The sequence below is a fragment of the Citrus sinensis genome, chromosome 6, assembly GCF_022201045.2.
Source record: "Citrus sinensis cultivar Valencia sweet orange chromosome 6, DVS_A1.0, whole genome shotgun sequence".
Lineage (NCBI taxonomy): Eukaryota > Viridiplantae > Streptophyta > Magnoliopsida > Sapindales > Rutaceae > Citrus > Citrus sinensis.
Window position 1 is genome coordinate 22,204,085 of NC_068561.1, and position 14,219 is coordinate 22,218,303.

At 35.3% G+C, this 14,219-nt stretch overlaps 3 protein-coding genes across 3 annotated transcripts; 1 reads left to right on the forward strand and 2 right to left on the reverse strand.

Moving 5' to 3' along the window:
- Positions 1-2,332: 2,332 nt before the first annotated feature.
- LOC102612378 (proteasome subunit alpha type-3) lies at positions 2,333-6,219 on the reverse strand. Its single transcript, XM_006481921.4, has 10 exons — positions 6,010-6,219; positions 5,889-5,928; positions 5,727-5,810; positions 5,010-5,083; positions 4,379-4,465; positions 4,194-4,278; positions 4,000-4,046; positions 3,744-3,809; positions 2,714-2,804; positions 2,333-2,516 (listed from the first exon to the last, which is right to left on the reverse strand). The coding sequence occupies exons 1-10, from the start codon at positions 6,111-6,113 to the stop codon at positions 2,445-2,447; spliced, it is 750 nt and encodes a 249-aa protein (XP_006481984.1). The 5' UTR covers positions 6,114-6,219; the 3' UTR covers positions 2,333-2,444.
- A 496-nt stretch (positions 6,220-6,715) lies between these two features.
- LOC102612682 (probable aquaporin SIP2-1) lies at positions 6,716-10,266 on the forward strand. The gene is made up of 3 exons (XM_006481922.4): positions 6,716-7,334; positions 9,435-9,695; positions 9,816-10,266. The coding sequence occupies exons 1-3, from the start codon at positions 7,050-7,052 to the stop codon at positions 9,978-9,980; spliced, it is 711 nt and encodes a 236-aa protein (XP_006481985.1). The 5' UTR covers positions 6,716-7,049; the 3' UTR covers positions 9,981-10,266.
- A 456-nt stretch (positions 10,267-10,722) lies between these two features.
- On the reverse strand, positions 10,723-13,269 carry LOC102612985 (magnesium-protoporphyrin IX monomethyl ester [oxidative] cyclase, chloroplastic). Its single transcript, XM_006481923.4, has 5 exons — positions 12,709-13,269; positions 12,336-12,400; positions 11,925-12,252; positions 11,513-11,611; positions 10,723-11,225 (listed from the first exon to the last, which is right to left on the reverse strand). Exons 1-5 carry the CDS (start codon positions 13,201-13,203, stop codon positions 10,962-10,964), a joined length of 1,251 nt encoding a protein of 416 aa, XP_006481986.1. The 5' UTR covers positions 13,204-13,269; the 3' UTR covers positions 10,723-10,961.
- Positions 13,270-14,219: the final 950 nt, after the last annotated feature.

Below are 14,219 nucleotides of genomic sequence, written 5' to 3' on the forward strand. Positions count from 1 at the left end.
AGCTGATGATGTTGATGACATTACTATGAAACCCCGGCCATTTTGAACAATTTAATATCCTGCTCCACGTGGATTTCAGGTGCCCTATCATTTTTTCACATGTACTTTTTAATGAAGAAAAACTAACAATTCTTTATAGTTTTACATGATTGATTAAAAAGTACACGTAACAGAAGATAATGCATACATCATCAGTGAGTATGCAAAGACTTTCTCGTATAATTTCCCTAAAAACTGTACGAAACCGCCTATAAATACGGAGTTCCTTTACTGGATTAATTGTGAGATAGCAACTAACATAGTCAATGGCTTACCAATCTATGCTCCTCCTTGCTCTTCTTTTTCTCACCACAACCTCGCTAGCACATTGCTACATCATCAACGGCACAACTATATCTGCAGTCCAAATCACAGGCACCGTGTTCTGTACTGTCTCCGGTAATCCTCTACCGGGCGTAAGCAGCCCGGGGATAGCCGGCATAAACGTTGGTGTGAGGTGCAATGGTGGCACAACTGACATTGCACAAGCTCTGACTAACTCCGCATGATTTTTCTCGGTTGCTCTTAACCTCTTAGACGGGCTTCTCTTTGATCCAAGTCATTGCGTCGTTTATATAAAACTGCCGGTGGCCGGCTGCGCTCTGCTGCCGCCTACTGGATCCCTTCAAGCAGTTCCGGTCCTCATCGGTGTCGTGCAGTCGGTGGTGGGTGCAGTTGCGAACTTAGCCTGTGGATTGCTCGTGCATGTTGTCTGATGAACATGAGAAAGAGAAATTATGCATGCGACTAACAACAGCTGTTCTGCATGCAGCAGCTTGTTGGCTTCTCGATTTCCTTTATTTTCAATCAATTTGTGATGTCTGTTGTTGTTGTTATTAAAGTAAGAAGAAGAAAATGTTCTAAAACCGGATGTTTTCTTAGAAGTAATAACATCAAAATGTCGAAGCAATCCTTCGCCGTAAAGAGTGATGCTGTCAATGTAATGTAACGTAATAGTTGGTTTACGTTCTTATTGAATCATGCATTTCTCTGTGAATTGCAATTCTTACGGCTTCCATCCTAAGAATGCTTTATTTCGTAAGCAATTGCAATTCCAACATGAAAAGACATATTTTGTTTGTTAAAAAAAGGTCATTTATACCATTTTACAGTAGTTTATATGTATATTCTGTTGACCTTTTAATGTCACTAACAAAATAGGTTACTAAAAATTTATGAGAAATTCACGTGATTTTTGGGGAAAAAAATTCATATGAGAGACGAAATTAGGCATCATTCTCCTTTTACAGATTTTGTGTGAATACATGCAGATCTTGGCAGGATGTTGATCAGTGCTAGCGTTTCAAGTAAATCTGGTTTTAAAAATGTCAAGGAGAGGAAGAGGGTTTCGTTCCTGTAGAGAGTGTTGGGTTTACAACGGATTTTGGGGGTGTTTGATGGCGCCACTCAATTTGGTATTTTATATATATATCATTAGAAATATGTTGATAAACCTACCGAGTAGGCGAGTAACGACACAGACAACCAATAAGTTCGTATTTTTCTTCGGGAAAAAAATGATATAGAAATTGAGTCGCAGGGAAGTCGCCTTTGTTGGGAGAACCTGTGCCTCTCGGTTCGAGCGGGGATTTCTAGTCTGAGTTGTGGTACGAGCTTAAATGTGCTTCCCACAGTTGGGGCCCTCCCCAGGATACCTCGTGGTCAAAATAAAAAAAAAAATGATATAGAAATTAAAGACTGACGCCATATTAATTTGTTTATTTTTGTCAAAAATTTAAATAGATCATAATTAATTTAAATTTTAAATACATTTTAATTATATCATTTACATTTTTAAAATTAAATAAAAAATTTTAAAAATTAATGTACCGATTTAATCACTTTATATGATTGAAAATTTTTATTACATTAAAAAAATAAACGGATTAAAATTAAGAAAATTAAATTAATAAGTTAAAAACAAACTGTGTCGTAGTTTATAGTTGTCAGATTATATAATTGTTTCTGTCAGCATTCATAAGTCATACGCACTCAACACAACCCCCTCATCTCAGTAATACTCATCTATTAAATTTGAACAAATAAAATAATAGTAAATATACGTGGTAAAAATAAAAATAAATGAGAGATATAAACAGACTAACCTTTCATCCCATTCCTAACCATACATTTCGTGCTATCTAAATTTTAGACCAGATGCCAACACATTAAGCAAAAGCGTAAATTCAAGTTTCAACACCAAAAAATTTGGCGCTAGCTCATAGACCAGCAAATGATAATTTAAAAACTTTAACAGTATAGATGCAATTATCAGCGGTAAAGACATCAACCATCAAGAGAATCCACCAATCTATTAAATATTTTGAAAATGTTGCGACAAGTATTCCAAGACAAGCCCTGAAATGGCATCAAACTAGTAAACAAATATTATCAACTCTGCTACACTAATCTGCATCCATCTCTTCCAACGCTGCTCTGGCGGCTGCCTTAGCTTCCTCAAGAAGCTCATCTGGTACCTGAATGTAATAAAAACAGAAACAAAATTATATAAACAAAATCACTAGCATAATTATGCTGGTAATATTAAGTACCAACAGCAAACAGCAACCCAAAAAATTGCTCGTCTAAGATCCAGTGAGCGAGGGTGGTAACAGCAGAGGAATAGAAGAACCACAACTTTAAAACACACTAGTCATTTTAAATTATAAATTACCTTCTGATGCTGGCGGTTTGATTCATCACAGACCCAGCTCATTTCCAGTTCAAAGGCCTTGTCCTTAGCCTCATCGTGCACTCCATAAATGCTGTTTAGCATCAGATAAAAATGTTTAACCTTAGAGAAATCAAATTGATGATATAGCAGATATTGAAGTATCAAACTACAATTAGAATTACAAGTCTCATACATGCAAAAAAATTTCATAAATTTGTCAAGCAAACAAGAGAAAATATTGACAAGCTCAGAAATTATTCTTACATATAACATGCACAGCATGTAAGTTATATTTGAGAAGGCCTATTGAGAGTTAGTTGCCAAGATCCATTCTACACTCAAAAGTTGACACAAAATAGCTGCATATCACTTTTGTACTACTCCAGCCATGATGCATTAATAAGGCTATAGCCAATTAGCCATCATCTCCAGTTTTAGCGCACAGATCCATGATAGTTCAAACACACGACTTTCAAAGTACTACTCAACTGACTTGAAATGGATGTTCTGTCTAGATCCTTATACATTATATGAATTTGCAAAGTAGTGATACACAAAATAGCTGCATATCACTTTTGTACTACTCCAGCCATGATGCATTAATAAGGCTATAGCCAATTAGCCATCATCTCCACCACAATCTCATTGTATTAGTATTAATGTCACAGTTGCAACAGCATTTGTTAGTCCTAACTTGTACTGTTGTACTATAAACATGCATTTCCTATTTTGGCAACAGCCAATTCTTTTTATCTTCCTGCAATGAATTCATAACTTGTATGTCATCAATCAACATACTATGTAACACTCACACTAATGCTAATTCGTACACTATAACACGATTAGTTTAAAGACACTATGTCCAAGTCTTTATTTTTAGCAATTCAAAGCACAAAAAACACCCCACCAAAAAAATATTACTAATTACTACCGAGATGTTAGTCAAGAAGAAAACCACCAACGTCACACACTAAAATAAAAAATTTACAAGATAAATATCAAGTTACCAGAGAATAAATATAGAACTTACATCTTGGCTACTTCAATGACCCCTTGTCGGCAGGTCATTTCAGAAAGCTTCAACTTTTCAATCTCTCTGTGAAAATACAAGTTTCAACAGTATCAGTACCATCAGTTAATTTTCTCAGAAAAATGAAAAGCAAAATGAAGGTAGCTAAACAAAAAGAGGAGATGACCAGATGTTCACTTATGCCCACGTCAAAATTCTAGGTAAAATAGTAAATCTTCTATCTTTGAACTTGGTAAATAAATAAATCTAAACTTACGTTTTAGCAGCCTGCCTGCCCTTTCCAATTGCAGCTCCAAAATACCTCTACAACAAATGCCAAAACACCAATAAGCAAAAACCACTCTAGAATAACAGTAATACAAATAAATAGATGTTATACATGTAGAACAAAAAAAAGATGGTAAGACATTAAACATAACTATGAAAGTATTTGACAAAATATTAACTTACATAGGAGATACCAGAAGGTTCAATCATATACAATTGCGGTCCATCTCTGTCATAACCTCCAAGAATTACACCACATCCAAAAGGTCTGCAGCACCACCATCATTGCTCTTACAGTTATTAAAGGGGAAGGAAAACAACTTAGTAACAAAAACAGAGGTAAGTAATATCTCATCAAATCATCAAACCTGAGCCACCAATATAGAGTACATAGATGCACATAGCTAGCAACTCGTTGAGCAAGTTCTTTAACAGGAATTGGTTCGCCATATACACTGCCAGTCAACAACAAACACAGGATGAAATTGTTATGATATGATAAATAACATTAATACTTGAATAAGTAAGAGAGCATTAAAATGCCATGTAAGGAGGAGCAACCTTGGAAGGAAAATCTTAACTATCTAAAAAATTTTGATATTCTTTCTCTTATCTTCTATTTTCTTCTCCACATGATCACAATACTTATAGTTTGTTACTACATCTGGAAAGAATGTTATAAGTTTCACAAAATGTTGCTACTATATAATTGAATACCTAATACTGCATAAAGATTGAATAAAATTCAAGAGTTAGTTGTTAGGCATATTATAGACACATTTAATCTTAATGTTTTTGTTGCTTTGCAAACTGAAGGATGAAACATACTGATTGCATATTAACTTAGCACTTTCTATTCCCTCATCATAGCTACAAGCCTAAGTCCTGGACCTAGCCTCAAATATCATGCCTTTAAAGCTGTCTTTTCCATATATATAGCTAAAAACAGTGCCACTGCATTACACAAATTGCATACAAGTAAATGATCTAAAAGCAAACCTTTCATAGTTTGTAGCTTCAGACTTGGCCCTGGTAACAATTTGTCTCCCATCTGCTGCTAATCCTGCAACAGCCTGCAATTGAAAAATGTCAATATATGCTCCAAGATACAGTTTGAAATAGGTACACAAGGACGGTTTACATGCACCAAGATACAGTTTGAAATAGGTACACAAGGATGGGTTTACATGCACCAATATACAGTTTGAAATAGGTACACAAGGACAGGTTTACCTACAGCCTATTAAACCACAAGAAAGACACCATCCATAAGAAGACATCAAAAAACATCAAACAGTCTTCTGCACTTTCCACAGAAAGAGAGGTTGTGTCTACATAGATGACTACAAAGGAAACCCCCCTCCTTCTCTCCAGATAACTCAGTTGTACATTTACTTCCACATTTTTATGAACCTTTAAATTCTCTCCTAGTCATACAAAGTCAGCCCCAAAACTTTAGATTTGTATCTTCTAGCAAACATCCACAATCATATCAGCCCAACACCATATGAGCTACTGTGTATAATTGTCTTACTTCAAACAAATCTGAGCATCACCCTCATCTCACACTCTCACACACACACACACACTCTCTCTCACTAAAATCACATAATCAAAAGACCAAATTACAAGCTAAAATTCTCGATTTCACTATTAGGGATTTAAAATCTAAACTAAATCTATACAATCCACACAGTATAAGATAAAGGTAAGTACCATGCCGGAGTGACGATGAACGGAATGGATTCTTCTATTGGAACCAGGCAACATCATCTTCGACGCTATTAGCTTCTCCACTCCCTTTGGAAAAACAAAATAAAATACACCTAAAAATACAAATTTTTAAGATTTAGCGAATAAGTAAAAAACAGAATTTACCATAACGATGCCATCTTTGCATTTAATTCCAATCACAGTCCTGCGAGCGAAGATTGAAAAAATAAGGATATTAAGAATGGAGAATAAAAAAAAGAGCGAAAGAGAGAGTGAGTTAACCTACCCGCTGTTGTCGACGGCTTTGGCGGCGTATTCGATCTGGAAAACGCGACCGTCGGGAGAGAATGTGGTCACCGACAGATCGTAGCCTGTGCCTATGCTGCTCATGCTTGCTCTCTTCTTTCTTTTTCGATTTTTGAGTCAATTTGATTTCCCTTTCCCTTCTACTGAGAAAGCGAAGTTCTGTGAGATATAGACGAGTTTCTTTTTTATCAAGAAAAAGAAGCAGACTGGGACTTTAAAATAAATAAAATAAAGTAAAAACAAAGACCGATGAAGGGTATAATTGTACTTTTATGGCGAAAGGAAAATTACGGAGATGACCTAACACTATGGTTAATTTATAAAATAACCCAGCTTAAATTTTTCTCATTTTTGTAACTGGAAAATATTATCTTCCCCTTACAAAAGAGACATATTACTTATCAAGGTCATACTAATTGAGATGAAATTTATTGAACTTTACAATTAATTAACTTTAGAGTTATAATATGTTTTATCATTGATTATGATATTTTTTTTTTGTTACACTTCTCTAATTCATCGTTATAATATTTAAGAAGTAAATAATTGTTGTAATATTCACTATGTTAGCGTGATACTTTAGTCCTACAACTCAGATGCTACCCAAATTATGAGATACAATACCTTGAGATATCTCATTGACAAGTAAAAACCCCTCCTCTTTTATTAAATTAAAAATTTTAGGAGTTGTGAAATTACCATGAATGCCAAGGGGCGGCCATTGACCAAATAAAGATCCGACAATTTCTGCAAACAAGTGAAACTGTGAAAAGTTTCTTGTGATGGCACTTTCTTCGTTATGCCTAATGAGAAACTTTCCACGAGGACTACTATCTTTATTGGGAAAAAGATGAACCAATAGCAATTATTCAGATTCCCCTGGTTTTTTTACTTCAATTTGATATCTTAAGCTAAGACCATCATGATCCATTAGAGAGAATAATCGATATAAACCGTTGAGAACAGATTTTATCTTGATTGTATCAGATTGTATCAGAATTGTGAGTAGCAATTGTCACAATGGCAGGGATTAGATTGATTGTATCAGATTTTATCTTGTCATTCATGTGGGTTTGGCAGAGTGTTTTGATCAAGATTTTTGTGTACAAGGTTCTGGGATTGGGACATGCTCCCAGTGGTGAGGTCTTCAAGTGTGGCTTGTCAATAATCAGCATGTTTCTGTTTGCATTCTTGGGCAAAGTTACCAAAGGAGGGGCTTATAATCCCTTAACCGTCTTAGCTTCTGGCATTTCTGGGGATTTTAGTAATTTTCTCTTCACTGTTGGAGCTAGAATCCCTGCTCAGGTAAGCTCTTTGGATGCTAAATCTACCTTTTTGTTGATTATTTTTACTTTTGAGGGATTTAATTCTCTAATGGGTTTTGTTTTGTTTGGTGATGTTAATATGTTCGTTTGCTTGCTGAGAAAACAATGAGAAAAGGAGAGAGCATAAAGAGTATTAGTTTTATCTTATTATGGTTTCCATATAAAAGGTTCCATCAATTAACACAATCATCTGTACAAGTCTAGTTAGAGTTGAATTTTCCTCGGAACGTGATTTTTTTTTTTTTTTTGATTTTGTTGCTGAATAGAATTTCAGTATATTAATGCACATCCCTGAATTTATTTATTTTTTTCTGTTATTGATCTCATAAATAAAGTCATTTATATCTTCATCATCCTCTGGCTTGTAATATATTATTTTGTGGATCTTTCTTTGTTTGCTTTGGCAATTATATTCCGCTGAGGAAAGGTGGTTCTTAATTGGATCAAAGGATTTTCCATCTCTTATTTAAGATTACATGAAGCAAGCCTACTAAAGTACTAGGAATTTACCTCTGCTTTTGGGCTCAAATTTAAATTTTAACGTCCTGTCTAAGATCTGGATTTCTATATCTTGTTGGCATGCATCCCCAGTCAATAAGAATTGCACTTTGTGGGTGTTACACTGCTCTCGGCTTTGTCCGAACTGTTGGGATTTTGAAAAGGATAGGATAGATCTTACATTCAAATGTTACCAAGCTAAAACCAAAGGGGTGGGGTTAGAGTAAGGGAGTGTAGCACAATTAAATTACATTTACATCCAACAGCTGGTGTCCTGGTCTTTTTTGCACACAGTGACCGTTAATTTTGTGGGGTGTGCATCATGTTCATGAAATAAAAGGCTTGAGTGATCATTTTGGATAAATATCTGGAAAGACTGAATGAATAAATGCATCTTAGATAACAAAAATGCAATAAAATAAGAGGGATTTCTTAGAAAGTTTTCAATAACGTCTAGAGAATTCTTCGAAATGAAGACTGGGATCCACCAATTCATATCCATCCCTGCTGCAGGAAAAGGAATACAGATCCAGTAGGCTCTGTTGGACGGTACCCGCCGAAATATTTTCTTTTTCCTTTCTTTCGTTGATATGGAACTGGGTATGACGTTAATTCCTTCAGCTCAGTGGTTCAATAAAATCCCAAAAAAAGTCCCTGTTTCATTTTCCTTTTTCGAGTTTTCTGGCTGCAAATACAAGTAACCTTCAAAACATAAATTTGCCATGTGGTGGAACATTTCTATCAGATATTTTGTGCTAAGGCCAGGATCAGAAGCAATGGATTTTCTCCTCATCCATTTGCAGTGAACTTTGTCCATCTCAAATTGGACTTGTCTGGTTGCATCTTTCCAATTTGAAGGAAGCCCTCGGTTTTGTGGTCCTGAAGTTTCGGAGCAAAAAGGAAATTGATTTTTGAGTATTTGACTAGTAGGAGTGAAGTTGAAGAATTTTATACTTCTTATGTATTTACTCAGCAACAAAGTGTCCTCTAAAATGCTTGTTTGTGATTGGTTTCTTGGTATCCCATTGTTAAGAATGTTAAGAAGGTTACTGTTGTTTTTTCTTTAATTAACTTGATTGAAAAAAATCTTTTCTCCTTCCTTGAGGAACTTCTATCCTCTTCTCTTGCCTTTTCTACTTTGAAAACACATTTATATAACTGCTGGTGCTTTGAACAGTCTAAATTTTTAACATAATTTATGTATGTAAGAACGAAATATATTCTCCAATCTGAAGTTCCACGACAGATATCCTTTTTGGCCATTCTAGTGGATTTTACGCGAGACCTCTTACAGCTGATCTCACAGGTCTCTGAAAGGACTTAACAGTCAAGATGAGTACCTTCTGGCAGGGTGTTTTATATACACAGAAAAAGAATTGATCTCGTAACATGAGATCTAGCCATTTTCCTTAAGTAAATCAGCTTCCCAAAACTATCCACCATTCAGTATAAAGGTTTTGAAAATTATCTCTTCATGTTCCTGGTATGATAGAGAATGTGGTTGTTTCCAAGTTATAGAAATAAGACAACTTATTTTTTCTTTATGTACATTTATTTTAGTTTTTTAATCTCGTTTTTTCAGGTAATTGGATCTATTACTGGGGTTAGGTTCATCCTCGATACCTTTCCTCAGATAGGACGTGGTCCAAGTTTGAATGTTGGCATCCATCACGGTGCATTGACAGAAGGATTGCTCACATTTGCTATCGTTACCATCTCACTTGGGTTGGCAAGAAAAATTCCAGGGAGTTTCTACATGAAGACATGGATTTCGAGTGTCTCTAAGTTAGCTCTTCATATTCTTGGGTCTGATATGACTGGTGGATGCATGAACCCAGCCTCTGTAAGTACCGATTATAGTTACTGTATATATTTGCTGCTTTTTTCTTTCTGTTCTTCTTCAAGTTGCAACTTATAGAAGTAGCGATCTCTGTTGGATTTTAAAATGTTTCAAAATTTGTAGGTGATGGGATGGGCCTATGCTCGTGGAGATCATATAACCAAGGAGCATATATTTGTATATTGGCTAGCTCCAATTCAGGCAACTGTGCTTGCATTATGGTTATTTAAGTTGGTAGTTCGACCACTAGCAGAGGAGAAAAAAGACTCAAAATCTAAATCAGAATGATAAAATTTCACTTCCTTTTGTGTTGTAACTCTGTTAGCTCTTTCTAATCGATCAGCTCAGGTGAAGGCAAATGTAGGTTCACAAGAAGACAATTGGCCGAAAAGACTACAATCCATTTTGTAGATGAATCCCTTTGGAATCATCTTTCTGTAAATCTAAAGAGTACGATCTGTTCCTTAATGAACCTCTTTCACTTGATTTTTCACTCGTTAATCTGGCTGAGTAATGCCAGATGATAGATGTAATTGCAACAGTAACTGCTAAAATCCATAGATTGTTTTATGTCTTTTTGCTTGAGAAGTTTCATCCAACAAAAATCCTTAAGCTCATTCCTTCTGAGTAAAATGAACTAAGACATCTTTATTTTCGGATGACAAGAAACAGTTTTTGACTCGTAAGATGGTATAACAAAAACTGTATCTGCCAGTAACAGAGCCTTACAATGTGGGTATAAGGGCGGAGCACAGCACAGCCGAAAACTCTAAAGGATCAATTTTTTCTTTTGAAATATTGATTAATTTTTAATGATGTTCTCATCTTTGTTATGGAGGAATGGTCGGAACTTTAGGGTATTGTTTATATAGCTTCCCATTTTTGGGGATTTGTTATTTAACGTGGACTTCAGTAAAACTATAAAATTACTTCATTATTCCAATATATAAAATTTACACATCAATCGTGTAGGAGCCAATATAAACATTTTTATACTTACTTTTCATATTTTATTTAGAAACTCCAAAAATTTTTAAAACTCTGTTAACCTTTTATAACCTCCGCCCCTGTATTGGGTAGGAGATGAATCATGACTAGGTGCAAAGAAATAAATTGTTCTGATATTACAAACAAAAACAAAAGGTAGAAACTCTACATAACCATGTATCCCCAGTTACATCTGCCCGAATTCTTTTTTTATTTTTTTTTTGTTTCACCGAAACTCAAGATGGACATAAGATTTGGCAACTGGAACTTTCTACAAAATTATCAGTAAACAAGCTCTGGTTCAAACTCAGCAAAATCAACAGATCCAGAGTCAACTGGTGGCATTAGATATGTAGCAAGGAGTTCAGAAGCCAGTGCTGCAATCAGTGGAATCCTCTTCAAGTTCTTCACCAAGGGAATGTCATCGGTCGCCCCTACAGCAAGAAGCCTCTCGTTGATCTCTACCATCCGATCCAACCTCCTCTTGAACTCTGGGTTTTCAACATCCAGCACAGCAGGGAAAATTCTAGCCGTTGTGCGATTGGTCTGTAGAAAAAGAATTTCAGATACACAAGTTCAAGTATCATAAAAAATGGTAATTCTGTCCTCTTTTCCTAGGTCATATAGATATGACACTGACACTGTTAGATGTCTTACTAAAACTGAAAATGCAAATGAAGAAAAGCAGGATATTGTTAAAGTGAGCTTCGTTGGCTCACTTGGCTGGTACACAATGTGCTGTCAAGTTCTACATATTGACAATTGATTCGCAGCACAGAAATCTTCATAAACTTCTGTAAAAAGCACACTAACAAGCTCAGCCACAGACTAACCTCAATGATGACATGCATGTCAAATTCTTTGGTGTCTAGTCCAATGCCCTCATAGAAAGCAGTACGCTGGCAGTCATTGAGATACATTGTGACATACACCTGCAGGAACAATTATGAAATTATCAGGAGAAGAATATATGAACTTACTGATACCTAAGAAAAGTATCCTTTATGTCATGCGACTTATAAGAAACACATTTAGCATGCAATTACAAGATCTTACATTAGGTTTCACAAACCTAAACATGATAGCAATCAACCTTACAAGATTTTCAAAACCTCCATCAATATCCTGTTTGTGCTTTCTTTCTATGGTTGCAGCCAAAGTAGCATGAAAATAATCACAAAAAGAGCCAATGCTTATATAAGTTGGGTGAGATATAACTGATGTTCATAAAGCATGAAGGATTACCGAGAGGCAGAAAAATCGGGCCCACAACTTTGCCTTCCAGTCATTGAGGAACTGGGGTTGTGCCTTCATCAAGGCTGAGAAGAAATCACCGTGACGGTTCTCATCCTGGCACCAGTTCTCGAAATACTTGAAAATGGGATAACATTGGAACTCAGGGTTGGCCTTGAGATGTCTGTATATGGTAATGTATCTCCAGTATCCAATCTTCTCAGATAAATATGTGGCATAAAAGATAAACTTTGGCTTGAAAAATGTGTATTTCCTAGCTTTTGTCAGGAAGCCCAAGTCCAATGCATAATTGAAATCAGATAGCCCCTTGTTCAGAAACCTTGAGTCAATAAAACAATTATGGTTATTTACATGAGCAACAGAGGATACACATACATAACGGATTTGGATGCACATTCATACCCGGCATGCCTGGCTTCATCCCTGGACATCAGAGAGAAAATCTCAGCTACCACTGGGTTGGTTTTCTGTACCATCAAACTGCAAAGTATTAGTCAAAGCATTGAATTGATTTTTCAACTCAAGTCAGCTATAAACAGTTGCCAGTAAATTAACCATGTGTTTAATGCAAGTAAATATTCAGAAAGTGCAAGAATTTTGAAGATTGGACATTAAGCCATTGCTCATCTATAGTTATCTGAGAAGTGGATAATTTTATTTACATTCAGTGCCAGAACAAATACGATATATCTGCAATTAAACAAACTCTTCATGCATGCAAGAACTAGAAGAAACCCATGCAACAGCAATTTACGAAGCAATTAAATAAACAAACCTTGAGTCTCCTTCCGAGCTCTTTGTAAAGAAGGAAACCAGAGAACTCAGCAGTGCAAGACCTCTCCAAGAACTCAACAAAGATCTGCCTGAGAGGGCCTTGCATCTTGTCAGCAGCTTCCTTGAACTCCTTGTTCCTCACAAAGTGAGTCTGGTTATAATCAGTCTTGAATTCTTGAAGCAATGCCTCAAATTCAGCCTGGTTGAGCTTCTTGTTGATCTCAGTGTTGAAAAGGGTCTCCATTTCATCAAAATCTGTTGTATAAAACCTTGGTGTCAGAAGGGTCTCCTTGATAGCAGTTTTGTTTGATTTCTTGCTTGGCTTTTGGGCAGTGGCAGCAGCCGCTTGCTCTGAAGTTGCTGACATTTTGATTGTACAAAATCTTGTGCTCAGAGATGTACATGTTGCTTTCGGGTAGCTGAACCTAGGCTTAGTAGTGGTGGCGATGGTGCTGAATTTGCTAATCGGTTTGACCAGTGCCATCTCAGCTGCCATTTCTGGAACCAGGAGAGGAACTAGAGAGTAACTGAGTGGCTTTTGAGTGGCTTTCAAGTGTTACAAGCGAGGACTAAATCGAACGGAAGATAAGATGTGGGGACTTATAATTGGTGTAAAGTTGATTGCATATCCAATGAAATCGTGTGAGCATTGTGGATGTTTGACACGTGGTTGATGATCATAGGTTGGCTTGATTGCTTTCTTTGGTTGTGATAAATTGATCTCAGGGAATGGACTTTGTGGTCCTGCTTTCATTACATCAGATTTTTCATTTTTGGTTTTGATGTGTTGCTATTTTGCTTGTAGGTTGTTCGTGGTCTGAAAAATCTATGGGAAATTTTATGGAAATTGTCTAAAATTTACGGTTATTATTATTTTATTTTAGTAATCAATAAAATGACATTTCAAACTTATATGTGTGAATGAAGTAATTTGATATGCTGGACGTATGATTGACATATAATCAATGTGTCAAAGGATTTTTTTTTTTTTTTTTTTTGAAAGGGGGTGTTTAATTTTTAATGATCAATAAACGATAAACACGTTAATTACTTTTTTGACAGAATAAATTATCTAATCAAAATATTCCTTTTTTAGTACTAAAATAAGAATGATAATATGAGATACTTAATAAATTAACGCTAATTTTGGACTATTTCTATAAACTTTCCAAAATCTATGGAACTTTAAATAAAAAATAATTTTTTCTCTTTTTTTTTTTTTTTGGCATTTATGTATGTGCTTGGACTTTGATATCCCCACATATCTAAAATCATTTAAAATAATAACAACAACAATAATAATAATAACAGTAATAGAATTAATTTTATTGGCATCTAAAAAATTTTTGCTTAAACATATCTAGATTGATATTATTTTGAAATTTAATTAAGTCTTCTGAACATTTTTGAATATTTAACCCAAATCGCTTTCAATATGCATTAAATATCATTATTGTATTTCTTCTATAATATATATATATATATTTAAATGTTATCAAAGGTCACCGATCT

Coding starts and splice junctions, on each gene's coding strand:
- LOC102612378 (XM_006481921.4), bottom strand. CDS start 6,113: ATGAGCAGCATAGGCACAGGCTACGATCTGTCGGTGACCACATTCTCT. Junction 5,084..5,726: donor TTCATCGTCACTCCGGCATG/GTACTTACCTTT, acceptor TTTCAATTGCAG/GCTGTTGCAGGATTAGCAGC. Junction 4,279..4,378: donor ACTCTATATTGGTGGCTCAG/GTTTGATGATTT, acceptor GTGGTGCTGCAG/ACCTTTTGGATGTGGTGTAA.
- LOC102612682 (XM_006481922.4), top strand. CDS start 7,050: ATGGCAGGGATTAGATTGATTGTATCAGATTTTATCTTGTCATTCATG. Junction 7,335..9,434: donor GAGCTAGAATCCCTGCTCAG/GTAAGCTCTTTG, acceptor TCGTTTTTTCAG/GTAATTGGATCTATTACTGG. Junction 9,696..9,815: donor GATGCATGAACCCAGCCTCT/GTAAGTACCGAT, acceptor CAAAATTTGTAG/GTGATGGGATGGGCCTATGC.
- LOC102612985 (XM_006481923.4), bottom strand. CDS start 13,203: ATGGCAGCTGAGATGGCACTGGTCAAACCGATTAGCAAATTCAGCACC. Junction 12,253..12,335: donor GATGAAGCCAGGCATGCCGG/GTATGAATGTGC, acceptor TATTGACTCAAG/GTTTCTGAACAAGGGGCTAT. Junction 11,226..11,512: donor ACATGCATGTCATCATTGAG/GTTAGTCTGTGG, acceptor CTTTTTCTACAG/ACCAATCGCACAACGGCTAG.